The sequence below is a fragment of the Miniopterus schreibersii genome (assembly GCF_964146895.1).
Source record: "Miniopterus schreibersii genome assembly, chromosome: 9".
NCBI lineage: Eukaryota > Metazoa > Chordata > Mammalia > Chiroptera > Miniopteridae > Miniopterus > Miniopterus schreibersii.
The window spans coordinates 51,949,627-51,964,658 of record NC_138118.1 but is presented as its reverse complement, the minus strand read 5'-3'; the positions used below and the strand labels follow the sequence as shown (position 1 = coordinate 51,964,658).

At 35.8% G+C, this 15,032-nt stretch overlaps 1 protein-coding gene across 1 annotated transcript in view; it reads left to right on the top strand.

Moving 5' to 3' along the window:
- SEMA3E (semaphorin 3E) overlaps positions 1 to 15,032 on the top strand; it is a 227,502-nt gene that overhangs the window by 138,703 nt on the left and 73,767 nt on the right. Inside the window, exons 3-4 of the mRNA XM_081147630.1 lie at positions 2,899 to 2,958; positions 5,359 to 5,478. Of these exons, the coding sequence (XP_081003756.1) occupies positions 2,899 to 2,958; positions 5,359 to 5,478 (180 nt within the window). The remainder of the gene's footprint in view (positions 1 to 2,898; positions 2,959 to 5,358; positions 5,479 to 15,032) is intronic.

The following is a 15,032-nucleotide window of genomic DNA, read 5'->3' as shown; positions in this document are numbered from 1 at the left end:
AGTTAAGTATGTTAAGAATATAAAGCATTATTCTGAATTACAAATGAGGTGTTCTCTAACTTATGCATAGCACTAAATGAATTAGTCATGAAAATCTTTACAATGATAGATGATCCCAAAATGAATTTGTATATTCTTTACACACACGTTTTTTAGCATATCCTTTTGAATAATTTATGCATCCACAGTAAAATCATAATTCCAAAACCAAACTGAATCACAAGTTAGAATGGATTTTTAAATTATCTGAGAAAATCTATCCCTTGGTTCAAAATTTTTTCCCTAAAATAATGGATCAGTAAAGTTTGTAAATTCTACAGCTTCACTTCTAGGATTTCTACTCTATCATGGTATTAGTGACTCTCCTCAGGTGGATGCAAGGCTGTACCTGGACCTGACATTGTTGAGTTTATGTGATATTTTCCTTAATCATCCATGGTCCACTGATGGATTGATTCACTGCTACAATAAAGAACATTGATTGTAGGATTTTATGCATAGGATGGTGGTGGGTGGAGGGAAAGGAGATATCAGGGAAAAATAGTAGGAATCTTTGGGGAATAAACAAACCACCATGGAAAAAGAGTCCAGAATACTGGCACAGGCCTACCAATAGAGTCTACTAACAGCAAACTTTGGCACTAGGTACTTCTCAATCTAGGCCTTGAGGACACTCAAGCATCCTGAGGAGGAAAAGACCATTTTTAGAAATAGTATCTTGAGAGGCCCAGGCTACTCTAATGGGAAATTTCTATTCCTTCACCAAAATGTTGACTTGAGACTGGAAGGTGATTGCCTAAAAGAAGGGAACCAAAGAAATATTGATGTAAAGCAGTCATTGGGAAGGAAAGGAAGAGAGAACCTCTTGGGAGTTCCTTAGACCAGTGCATGTGCATCCAAGGTACAGGCCTTTGGAGGTAATGAAAAAAACACTGTAAGGTGTTCTGCTGAGATCCAGCATCCCTCAAAAAAGAATCCATCATCACCTGATGAGCAGAGCCCATGAATATGATACCTTAGCACTGAGTAAGAGCTCCATGGACTCTGAGAGAGACACAGAAAAGGAGCTGATTGAAGATTTTCAGTATGGTAGGGTAGGGTGATTGATCCAGCAGATACCCATATTAAACTGTTAAACTGTTAACTAGGAGGCTTAAGGTCTTGGGGCACAGGAAACTTTTGGACACTTAGCAGTTGCTACAGTTACTTAAATGGATCACATCCCTTGGTTCCCACTCACAGATCTACTGTTCGTTGTGGGTTTGGACAGAGAAATATCTAATTTGTACAGAAGCTCCCAAATAATACTACTTTTTTTATAAAGTTGTGGTGTGGATGAAATTAAATGGTGAGTCTAAAGGGCTCAGTACAAAATTTAGAAAGCTGATAATGCCAAGTGTCAGTGAAGATTGCTGGTGGAATGTAAACGTGTCACCATTTGGAAGAACAATCTGGTAGCACTACATTCAAATTGAATATATGCTTACTCTAAGACCCAGTGATTCTGCTTCTAGTTATATAAACCAGCGATATCCTTATGCAGACCTCAAAGGGGTGTGTACAAAGATGCACCAGTGTTTTATGTGGTGGAGAGTTGGTGGCCATCTGGATGTCCATCACTGAGAGAGTAGATAAGAAAATTTGGGGGGGAATCCATTCCTTATATATTACAAAGCAATTAGAAACAAACAAGAGTATATATGTACACATAGAACTATGTGTATAGTGATTTTAAAAACCTAGTTTCTAATGAAAAGAATAAAAAAGACTTTACATAAATTTAAAAATACTATTTACATAAGTTTTTTAAATGTGCACAGAGAGCAATCATATACATTTTATAAAAATATATGAAAACAAAAAAAAAATAACGTGCCCAGTAACAGTTTATAATGATTGCCCCTTGGAGGGAGGCAAGTAGAACTTGGAGGAGGGAAAGGAAGGAAATAAATAAAATAAGAAAGGAATCTTTCAAGATCATAATAATGAGCAATGAATTGAGTAGTAAACTCAAACCTTTGCAGGTGAGTTTATCATGTGAAAGAAAGAAAAATTAAAATAAAGTTCTTACCACATTGTCTGCCACAGTATAATTATTCTATAGTTTAAACAAAAAGAGGAACAGGAGCAGTCTGAGAAAAGAAAAGAAAGAGAGGGAAAATTTCTTTCATTAAAAAGTACACTTTAACGTCAGAAATTCGTGGCATCAGATAATATTGAATGAATTCTGCCTGGGAGTCCAACTAAGTGTCAAGTACAATTATAGATAAAAAAGAAATGTTTAATGTATTTATTCTCTCTTCAAGGTAGAAACCAATAAACTCGAAATATAGTGAAAAATACCTGAAATGCAGTGGGAAACTGGTAGAGTTAATATTTTAAAAAGTAAAGACCTTCAAGCACTGTATTATTAGGTGATACATTATAAATAAGCACTTAGAGTCATTAATCCTTTAATCCTTTCATGCAGCGAATGTTACTGAGCCCAGCACACACCAAGTTCTGTGCTATGTGGTAAAAATGCAAAGGGGACTCATGGAGGTGCCTGAATGCAGGGACAGACAGGGTGAGCAGACAGACTGGCCTGCAGAGGTTATGAAGGGCGGTCAGGCACAGAGCAGGCTGGTTAAATGTGCACAACCTCTGAAGGGCTGAGACATGAGGTGAACCTTTAAAAAGTGGGTTGTTTTTTTAAAATAAGGTTAACATGAAGTCAAAGTCAAAGATTAGTGTCTTAATTATACAAATAATGATGTAAAGTAGATAGTATTGCTTTATCCTTTCAGAAAATAGAACAAAATGAAAATGTATTGAATTGCAGGAAAAAAATGAAATGGCTTTTTAGTGTGATTTATTTTTAGATGCAGTTGCATAATAGCACTTTATCTTTTATTTCAGATACACTGGCCCAGTACAGAACTAAAAGTAGAAGAATGCATAATGAAAGGAAAAGATGCAGTAAGTATTATTCATTGTAAATTAAGTAAATCATCAATTATATCTCTCACCAATCACAACGGACTGAATCCCTAACCTTTTATTTGCTTTAAAAAGAATATATGCAATTCATTTCAGGAATTTTATATATACATATATATATATATATACATATATATGTATATATATGCACACACATATATATACACATGTACATTATATATATATAATTATTTAAAAATTCATTTCAATGTAGAGTTAGAATAAAAGGAGCTAAGGTGCCATCCAGAACTTGATTTTTATTTTGTTTTATTATATTTGAATCCACTTATATTTGTAAATTCCTTACACTAATTTTTGTTTCCTATGTAGCTGGGGGGAAAAACAATAGTGTGTCATTTTTTAATTTGAGGAAAAGCTAAACACACTCTGTGAGATTTCATTTCACTTTGTTTAGTAAATTAGAAACAAAAAGAGAAAGAAGAAGGAGTTTGAAGGAAGAAGGCAAACATAGGGAAACATGCCTCACGTAACCCACTGTTTTTTAAAGCGCCTTTCCTGCGTGCGGGCTCGACAGTCCACTTCTCCGCAGCTTCTCTGCAGGGCGCGAGTGAGCAAGGCTGGCAGCCCCCCCCCCTCGCCCAGAGCTGCCAGCACACTTAAACATGAGTGGAAGAGGGACCTTCACCTGCTAGGGGTAGCTGGCCGGTGACACCATGCACATCTTTGGAGAAAGGCACGTGCATCTCCTTTGGAAAGTGAACTCATCCTGTTTTTCAGGAAGGAAACAAGATACCATATAAAAGACTAACACACATTATGCCAACTCCGTTCTCTGTGGCAACTGGGTCACAGCCAAGGAATGAGTCAAGACATTCTCGCTGTCTCGGCCCTCAGTGTGATGCTGACTAACTGAACACACTGGAAGGCTATGTCAGCCTAAGCCCAACTGATCTAATTGGCTCAGTCAAGATGTGACATTGTTTCAAGAGATGAAAAGCAGGTGCTTATAGCAATATGAGAACAGAGTGTTTTCCCCATGCCTGGGGGAAAATAGATTATTCCAACTATGTGGGTCACCCATAGAATAAAATGCTACATGAGTAGGAAATTGAAGAAATAAATATGTGCCCTGGAAAATCAGTTCAGTTGTGCTACAACCAGAATCATTTATGGTGAGATAGTTCTGCTGGCTTTTTATCTTAACGCTGTTATATTGGAGACTTTAAAGTCACAATCCGTCCTTATAAAATATTGCATCTACTGATTATTGCATTATTGCACGTATTAATAGCAAAATAATATTTATCATTAAAAGGGTTTAGTATTTATCTCATAATTTGTTTTAAATGAAATAGCAATACCTAATTTGCCAACAACGTGTTTGCTAGAATTAATTTAGCCAAGTTGGTTTGAAGCAATTTTAAACTTTTTTCCATTCAGCTTACTGATCATAAAACCCCCTTAGTGATAAATGTATTAAAACTTTCTTAAGCATGTAATGTGATTTAGGAACTGTGTTTGATTAACTGGGGAATTCAAAGATGTGGAAAATAAAGGTTCTGTCCTCACAAAGCTTACAGTTGAATGCCAGTATAGGCAAACTAGAGCTCCTGGGCCAAATGTGGCCTGCCATGAATAAAGTTGTAATAGAACACAGGCATACACACTCATTTGTGTATTGTCTATGGCTGTTTTCATGCTATAGGTGCAGAGGTAAGTAGTTGCAATCAGAATGTAAGTAATAGAGATTAGTTTACCCATCAAATTAAATATGTATACTATATGATCCTTTATAGAAAAAGTTTGCTGATCCCCAAACAATATATCTTAGTGTAATCGCTATAAAATGTTATTTTTATTGGCTAGCTTTCTATCTCTTTACTTAGAAATTCTCTGAAAGTGCTTTATGTGAATTTATGTCTGAAGATATGATTTATTTTCTCAAAACATTCAAACCCTGTAATTCTCTAAAGTCTGCATATGTTTTCTTCTGAATAAAGAAGCTTTTTCTAATTATTGGTTTTCTGACTTTATGCTGATTGTTTATATATACTTTTAAAAAATAACAGCATTGAGAATAACTTAATTACTTAGTGGAGCATATTGCCATGCAAAACTTTACGCTTGAATACGTTTCTGAACAGTTCCTTTTTTTATTTCTCAGTGTGTACTAGACTCATGAAAATGACTCACTCCCATTATTAAATATAATTCCTACATTGCTACTAACAAAAATGTACATCCGTCACCCAGGTCTCTTCTCCCACTGCTCCTTGTCTGTTTTTCATCTGCCCCTCTTGCCTCCTCTAGCCAAGGGAGACTTAAACAGGAGATTCCTGGGGCTAGGAAAAGACAAAAATCAAAAAAGGGCCAAACATTTTTTATTCCACTAACCAATTTCTCTTTTTTCTGCTTTAGAGTGAGTGTGCAAATTATGTCCGGGTTTTGCATCCCTATAATCGGACACACCTGCTGACCTGTGGGACTGGCGCTTTCGACCCACTTTGTGCCTTCATCAGAGTTGGATACCATGCAGAGGTAAGATGATTTCATCCAGAGCTCTCAATACAAATAATGATGAAAGGAACTTTGTTTTCAAAGAAAGGTTGTGGGATTTCCTTCGACGAAAGAGGAAAGCATTTGTGAAATACTGATTCAGTTTGCTTGAGTCAGAGAAATGATCTCTCAGTGCTTTTAAAATCTTTGTTAGCTGTAAAATTCCTGAACCAATTAATTCTTTATGTGTTCATTCACTGGACAATTTCATTTCCTTAATTTATCCACTTAAAAATATTTCTTAATATGAAGCTATGTTCTCCATTGTGTTCTTATATAAATCTTTACTAATGTAACCACCAAACTAGAATGACTATGCACATGAATTTATATCTGCATGTATATATAAATAAATTTATATGAATAAAATTATTACATATAGTATTTTATAAAGGACATGCAAGGACTTGTTGATTCTGTAATTACTCCTTAGCTAAGTGAGATAGGGAGGTGGAATTGGAGGCGGGGAGAGAGTGCAAACTGACAAGCTAGGTCTTGAGTGGGTGAGAGCCATCTGTCTCTTTCCCCAGACCCTGTCACCAGGTGATATGGCTTGTTAGTAAACAAAATAGGTTGAAATATAACCTATTTCAACAAACTGGGTAAACTGTCAACTCTCATTTATTTTAGGCACATTTTCAAGCACCTTACATCACCATCACAGTTTCACTCTGTAGCATATTGAACAATTTTCTGATATCAGGATCTGCTTGTTACCTTTCACTCAGGTCAGAGGGCAGAATCCTGCATTAGGATGTGACACAGATAAAACAGAGCTCTACATATTCTGTAGCTGAGCTGCTAGACTCTTGATTCTGATATCTCAATTATGAGAGGGCAGCTATGACTCTAAAATATTTTCAGCCAGCACATATAGAGAATAATATGCATTTCTCTAGTGAAAAATTATTTCTGATATTCCCTATACTAGTTATCACTCAGGTGCACATATAATTAACAATATGTGAAGTGCTTACTCTAAGCTGCCTCTGGGGAGTGCCCTGATTGAGGTGCTTCATCTGCTAAGTGTCCTTATAGGCCCGGTTTTTGATTAGCGTATTTTAAATGTTAACTAATCACCCCTAGTTGTAGATTAAAGTTAAGTAGCATGCACAAACACAGTACAGTGCATTTACTGAATTATTTTAAAGAAACAGTGCAGATGATATAAAAGGAGAACTTTAGATGGAGATGTAGAATGAAAGTAGGTCCAGTGCAGTCAGAATATTTACATACATACAAATATACAATGTTTACATGTATACATACTGATGTGTGTACAAACACATGTTACATATAAACAAAGCCAGAATACTTACATCTGTGGTACAGATCTATTGGAAAAAATTCCTCTCAGTTTTCATTTATCTGTAAAAGCCTTTATTTCATCTTTATTTTTGAAGGATATTTTCTCTGGATGTAGAATTCTGGGATACGTTTTTTTTCTTTCTTTCAGCATCTCAAAAATGTTGATTGTCTTCTAATCTCTTTCTGATGTAAATTCAAGTTTCATATATATATATATATATAGCAGACTTTTGGGCATTGTCCCACAGATCACCAAAATTCTGTCTATTTTATTCAATCTTTTTCCCCTCTGTTTCTCAAATTGGGTAAATTATATTGATTGATTTTCAAGTTTATTAACCCTTTCTTCTGACATCTCTAATAATGCTGTTAAGCCCAGCCCATTATTGGTTCATACAGATATTGTACTTTTCAGTCTAGAATTATCACTTTGTATATTTTTATTTACATACTGTCCATTCTCCTTAGGTTTTATTCATAATGGCACTTTCCTTTAAGCCCTTGAACATATTTTTAACAACTGTTTTAAAATCCCTGGGTGCTAATTTTAACATGTGGGTCAACCTAAAGTACGTTTGCATTGACTGCCTTTTCTCTTGACTATGGATCTTATTTTCTTGTTTCTTTGCATGTCTAATAATTTTTATTGTGTAATGAACATCCTAGATCATATACTCTCATTCCGACCCTGGATTCTATTATTTTTTGAAGAGGGTTGATTTTTATTCTAGTAGGCAGTTTACTCTGTTGGACTCAAACTCAAATCTCTCTTTTGATGGTCAGCAGTCAAAAGTCTTTTTCAACTTTCCAGCCACTGCTTTTCATGGTCTGCTTGTATATGCAGTTCATGTGTCAGCCAAAGATTTGTGAGAGAATATACACACAGATTTCAGGATTCCTCACTGTTTGTGGATATGTCTTCTTGCTTTTCAGCTGCTCTGGTACTTTACATCTCTCATCTATGGCTTTCCAAGATAAAAAGCCTTGAGCTTTCTGCTTGATTCTAGCCTCTCTCATAACATGAACTGGGGGTTTCCTTAAGTTAAAAACTGTGCAGGCTTTGTCTGCTCTTAACTAATCTCCAGTGCCTTCAAATAATTGTTTTTATATTTTTTTACTTAGTTCATCATCATCTGTGAGACAGGTAGTTCAATACAAGCTGGATTGTCATTAACAGAAGTATAATTCACCTTCATATGTGTGATATTAAGTGTTTTTCTCATGTAGTTATTGAAGTATTAAATATGGTTGAAAACATATTTTGAAAAAAAATCTGTATATAACATGAGAGGAGCTTGTGGCCATGTCATAATGAGAACAGTGAGTTTTATTCCCCAAACTCCATTTGGAAGCTTGATAAAATTTTATCTGAGAGAATGAGAAATTAATATAAACAAAGCAAATACTTTGATTAAAAAATGTAGAGGCAGGCACATATGGGATAGGTCTGCAGACAATAGTCTAGTTGGTCAGGAACAGCAGGATGTAAAGCTGGGACAAATTGGCAGAGGATTTTAATGTTAGACAGTGGCATTCTTTCGTTATTTTAAAGACAACATGAAGATCACGAAGGAGTTTGAGCAGTGTTTGATTGACATGACATTAGTAATATTTTAGACTGAGTCAAGCAGGGAGAGATGAAAGGCAGAGAGAAATTAAAGGATCACAAGGATATTTAATAGTGTTGTCACAAAAGCAAAGGACAGGAAGTGTAGGACTGATGTGAGAAGCTGCTCAGCAGGGGAGTTTATGTAACTTAATATTTTATTGGATGTTGCTGATGAAAGGGCATTGAACAACAATTCCATTTTATTTCTCAATTGGGAAGAAAAGCAGAGTCTTTAACAGTAAAGGGAACAAAGGTTTTTGTGAGAACATAAAAATGTTTGGTATTTCTCAGTTGTAACCCTTTAATTTCCATGTACATTTATTTTAAAAATTGGTCCTAGAGCCTGGCCAACCAGCGTAGTTCAGTGGTTGAGCATCGACCTATGATCCAGGAGATTGAGGTTCGATTCCCAGTCAGGGCACCATCCCCAGCAGGGGGTATGCAGGGGGCAGCCAATCAATGACTCTCTCTCATCATTGATATTTCTATCACTCTCTCCCTCTTCCTTCCTCTCTCTGCAATCAATAAAAATATATTTTTTTAAATTATCCTAGAGCTAGGAGAGGGTATTATCAAAATAAATATCACAATAGATCGAATTATTGAACCCTAGGGAGTTAATGGTCCCTAAAGGGGTCTCTTTCCTCTCTTTGTCCATCTGTCTTATTTTTTCTCATACTTGCTTTCTCTTTCTATCTCTCACCCTCTCACTTTATCAAAGTAACTTGGAAAATGCCATTATTTAGATGGCAGTAGAATGTCTAGAGAATATCCGTGTAATTAGACTGAACAGAGTAGTTAGTATAAGGCAAACCAGGTTAGGGCAAATTCAGAATCACACTTGTAAGAGGAAAAAACATTAAAAAATGATAGACAATAGATTAATGCTACTCAGAGGGCACATTTGGTAAAGAGATGAGTAATTAGAATGTAGAAGATTAGGAAGTGACTGAAAATGACAAAACAAAGGCAGTAATATTACCTATTTAATCCAGAAATAGAATTGTTAAGGAAAATAAATTTTGGTGTATATATAAAATGTGTAGGAGTGTTGGAAGAAGGTTTTCCTAGCACAGCAGATACAGAAACTTAAATTATTTATCAAATTGGAGGATGTTACCACTTACCTTCTTGGAGTTAAGGAAGGGTGGGTGGGGAGCCAGTTTGCCAAGGAGGGGGCTGGGGGGTAGTCAATGGAGAGGCATCGTTAGCAGTTGGATATAAAGGGCTGTTTTTCGGCAGAGAGACCTGAACTGGAAACGTAGATTTGAGAATAATCAGTGTGTGCGTGTGTGTGTGTGTGTGTGTGTGAGAAAGGTGGGACCTTAAGGTATGATGTTATTGCTTAGAAGAGTATTTGAGGGAAAGCAGCTGAATCTGGAGTGCAGAAACACTGATTCTCTAGTATTTGAAAGGCTGGCAGAGGAAGGAAAACTTGAAAGGAGATGAATAAGGAGTGACTAAGAGGGTTCGGAGGAACAGAGGAGAGTGAGGTACCACTTGTCTCAAAGGAGGCAAGTGTCATTGGACCTAGAAAGTCTTTGGAGACATTTGAGAGGAGTTTCAGTAAAATGTGAATGCAAACCAGGGTCTTCTGGCATAAAGGATTGAAGCCAACTTTCTTTTGAATCACTTTTACATTTTCGTTTCATTATTTTAAATTTCTTACTGAAGTATAATATAAATACTTAAGTACAGAGCATGCGACTGTCTTTCTAGATCATTTCCACAAATGGATACCCCTGTGCAACAAGCACCCAGGTCAAATTACCTATTTCTCTTTTTGTTTAAATTTTCACTCCCCCCCCCATACACTCTTGGGGGGGGTTTTGCTCTTTTTTGTTGTTGATGTTAATCCTTACCTGAGGATATTTTTCCCCTTGCTTTTTAGAGAGAGAGAAAGGGAGGGAGTGGGGGGGAAAGAGAGAGAGAGATCGGTGTGAGAGAGACACATCAATTGTTGCTCCCTGCATGCACCCTGATGGGGTGGGATTGAACCTGCAACCCAGGTACATGCCTTGACCAGGAATTGAACCTGCGACCCTAGTGCAGGGGAGGGAGGGACATTCTAACACTGAGCCACACTGGCCAGGGCTAGTCTTCTTTTTCAAAATGTTATTTTTTCTTTTTATTTCAAAGACCTTCCTAAATTCTATCACCCTGTGTGTTTTTTCAGTTTTCCCAGATTTGGTTTATGCTTTTATTTTATTGCTTCTATCACTGTCTTGATTTGTTTTTGCTCCTTTTGAAGTAGTAAGTTGTGGTTGGCTTCCGTAAGTTTTGTGGCACATCTTTTGACAAACCTCATTGTCTGTAGTAATGTGTTTCTTATTCTTTTTTTCTTGTGATAACACTGTACTGGACTTAGCTGGGGTCTTTTTTATTTTTATTGCTCTTTTTATATGAAATTAGTTTTCCTGAACTTTTGGGAGGGCAGTATAGATCAGAATAAACATCTAGCTTCATATTCTAGAACCCACCATTGTGCTTTGTTCTGTGAAGTATTAAAAAATAAAGAGACTTTATACACACATACACATATATGTATGCACATATATATATATACTTTTTTTCTGGCTATGATATCCTCCTCTTTTGTCTTGATGTTGCCTTTTCCTTGACCTTCTTTACCCCTTTCCTGAAAAATCCGCGTTCTACTCTTTGCAGTTTTTTCTTGGAAGTGAGGTGGGCAGGTTCATTTTGAGGGTTTGTAGGGATTCATCCCTCCCACAGACCCCTTGTAATCAGCCGCAGATTAAATCAGCAAAAATCTCTCCCGGGTTCAGCTGTCAAAAGTGAGAATTCTTTCTTTCTCAGGTTTGACAAAACCTGGTTCCTTCTCTCTGCTTCTTCCTGCAAAATATGAATACTCTGTGTGGTTTATAGCTCGCAGTAGTTCTTGAGCACTGCTGGTACTTGGGGGCTCAGGGGTATTCTTAATAGCTACTTTTGCTGTAGGTATTGTGAATGAGTTTTTGGTTTTGCATTTCTAGTTGATTCATATGTTTTTCTGGGAGGATTTTTGGAGAACAGAATGCATGTCTCTGTTGCTATCCTTTCAGATTTCTTAGAATACCTTTTAAATAGTAAAATGCTATATAAATATAAAGTACTATGTAAAATACTGCAAGTTTATGCCTACCTCTAATTTACTCACCATTCAAAGAAAGTGGAAATTATGTGTTAAATGTAGAGGTCCAGAGATTCAGGTATAAACTATATATTTCTTAAGAAGTGGGAAAGGCCTTGAACTCCCAACAAAATTAAAATCACTTTCATTACTTAACAGTCTGTTTCCCTTAGAACACAATGACTAGCATTAATGATATTAGCATGTTACTATTTGTGTTAGTTTTCTATGTTGCAAAACAAATTACCAAAAACAACACAGGTTTTTCTTATAGTCTCTGTGGGGCAGGATTCCAGACACTCCTTTAGCTGACCCCACTGCTCCAGATCTCTCAAGGCTGAAATCAAGGTTTTTTTTTATCTTCCTTGTTTAAAGTATTACAGATGTCCCCTTTTTTCCTCCACTGACCCCCTCCACCCTTCCCAAGCCTTCACCACACTATCATCTTTAGTTAATCTCTTCCCCCTGCCCCCATTCCCGCTGAGATTCGTCAGTCTGTTCCATGCTTCCCTGTCTCTGAAATCAAGGTATTCTGTAAGCTGTGATCTTTCTGGACTTCAGAGCCCTATTCTAAGACCTTGTGGTTGTTGAGAGAATTTTGTTGCAGGCAGTTGTAGGACACAAGCCCCTATGTTCCTAACGGCTGTCACCCAGGGGCTGCTCTAGCTCCTAGAGGCCACCCACCTTCAGTTCCTTGTCACATGCCCCTATCACAACATGGCAGTAGACTTCTTCAAGGCCAGCAAAAGAATCTGCCTATCCAAACATTATGAGGAAGTCATTTAACATAACCTAATTATGAGAATTATTATACCATCACCATATAAAGTACTAAAATCTGGAGAGTGGTTCCTCATTGTATTGGGTTTGTAGGTCCCGCCCACACCCAAGCGGTGGAGATTACACAGGACATCTCTATGTGGAGCTGCAATCTGCCTACCATACTTTCCTTTGCATATCTTACATATGAAAGGAAGATTGTATTAGTACAAGTGTCTTAAGAGGATGTTTCTTGGGGATGTAAGGCAAAGACACAAAGTAAAGGGTAAGAAATGATTCTTTTCTAAATTTGTCCATGGCTCTTCTCTTAAAAGAATCCTGCATTCCTCCTTGCAAGAACCATAAAGATTAAGGGATGTTCAGGCCATCTCCAGAATTTGTCTACCCAAACATGAGACTATTTGATTGTCCTTGAGAGCATGAGCATTTGACTATAAATTACTGCCATGTTTCATAAGTGTAGGGTATATTTTCTCAGTGTATTTTAATTTAAAGCCTATTTTATATAAAATTTTAAATATGCTGAATAAATTACTCATGCAAATGTATTTGGCACCAAGGATAAGCAATAATTCACTTTTTTGATTTTCAGTCATGGTTTTGACACGTTTCCTCTCTTGCAGAAAGTAGCAGCTCAGCTATTTAAGTTGGAATATTATCAACTTCACAATCATAAGATTTCGTGTATGTATATATACCTCAATCCAGTATAAAATCTCTTTGGAAATCTGTTAGAAGCTATACCCAAATAATGTTCTTACCAAGTCAGTTCACATTTCTCCTTCATAAACTAGAAATGATGTATTTTTGCTACTTTTCTGTATTCACTAGTTAAATATTTTGTAATGTGCAGTAAGAGATTACTATTTTGTGTGTTAGAGTAATATATTTTACATATTATCTCATAGCTCTTTCAGAGCTTGAACCCTTTATTTTCAATAAATATTGAAAATACATTTTCAGGCAATAACACAAGTATATAAAATAGAAATATACATGTTATAAATACATGAATTTTTATCAGATATATTTTCCTCAGAGGTACTTAATTAATATTTGTTTCTTAGTATATTAAATTTTAGTTTCTTCTTATAGTACAGAGTGAAAATTTCATTAGAATAGCCAATAAAACTAGTTACAGTTTCTAGAGGTTTAAATAGTACCCGTCAGGGTTTTTTGACTAATATTAGTATTTTGTTTTTCACAACTCAGATCAATATGCCATGCACTTAATATTATTTGTGTTTTTCGCAAAGAAATACTCATATCTTGATTTCACAAATTATTTTGTTTAATGTCAACTTTTGCCACACCTAGCTTCTAAACCCACAAAAATGTCAAAGATTTCCAAATTTGTTCTTTTAATAGGTTTCTGTTAGGTCCTTGTTTATTTCTGTTGTTTAGCTGCAATTATCTTAAGAGGTAAAAAATGTTAAAGGTAATAACTTTTAAATATTTTTGTAAAAATCTAGGGTGGCTGTTAGTCATTTAAATAGAATAAATATAGGAAATTTACAGTGAGCATTTAGCAAAATTTATATTCTCAAATAATTTTATACATTAAATATGCTTTTAGTTAACAAAAGTGTCCAGATTATAATTTGCAGCAATATAATTTTATAAACCTTATTAGTCACCTGTTTTAAAGGGTAACGCTGGTCTGTAATTTCCTGATCCATTTATACAAAAATAGTACATAGAAAGGTTTTATGTTTTAAAATATTTGGCAAGTTTTTATATTCTCATTTCAAGTAAGTGATTAACAGGTAAAATGTATCACCCTATGAAGTCAGGTTTATGTTTAATTTGGCCTCAGTCTATGAGTTTTTCATTCTGCAGATCAGGTGTATATGTATTTTTGACTGGAAATATAATGGAAATTATGAGCAATGAAAATAGAAATTACCTGACAAGAGTACTCTTTTTTTAAAAGGGTGAGTGGAGATAGTTTATACATTGAAATAGATATGTAAATCTAAATGTGAAAAAGGAAATTACACTAATGTCATAGCTATAAAAAAAAGACAATATATCCGTAGTCCTTTAAAAATAAAGATAAAAACTTTTTTAAAAAATATATCTTTATTGATTTCAGAGAGAGGAAAGGAGAGGGAGAGAGAGAGAAACATCAATGATGAGAGAGTCATTGATCGAGCCCACAACCTGGGCATGTGCCCTGACCGGGAATCGAACCCCGATCGCCAGGATCCTGGGTCGACGCTCAACTGCTAGCCACGCCCAGCCGGGCAAAACAAAACTTTTGTGTAGATAAAGAAGGCTTAGAATATTTAAATCAAACTAATATTTTTAAAGAAATGCTATATCGTGTCCATTGGGCACTCAGCCATTTACTACATTGTTTTTTGTTTGTTTTTTTTATTGCAAATTAAAAGATTTTTTTTCAGTGCAGGTGATAGAAAGGATAATGTTATAATCCCATGGCACTGGAAGATGAACATGACAGTTTCTCCAGCATCTTGCAATCTATCATCTTTGTGGTTTTTAAAATCCCTAAGGTGATTTAAAAATGCCTCAGCATAGAGGAATTGTTCCTTCAGGTTTTTCTCTCCTGTCAGTCTTAACAGTGAAAGCTGGTGACATGATCTTCTGGTGGGAAGAAAAGCAGAATTTCTTGTTCTGGTTTTTGTCTGACAATGACTGTATGAAAGCTCTTGGGAAGGCAGACTGCTTGCCACACTTCACTCCCGG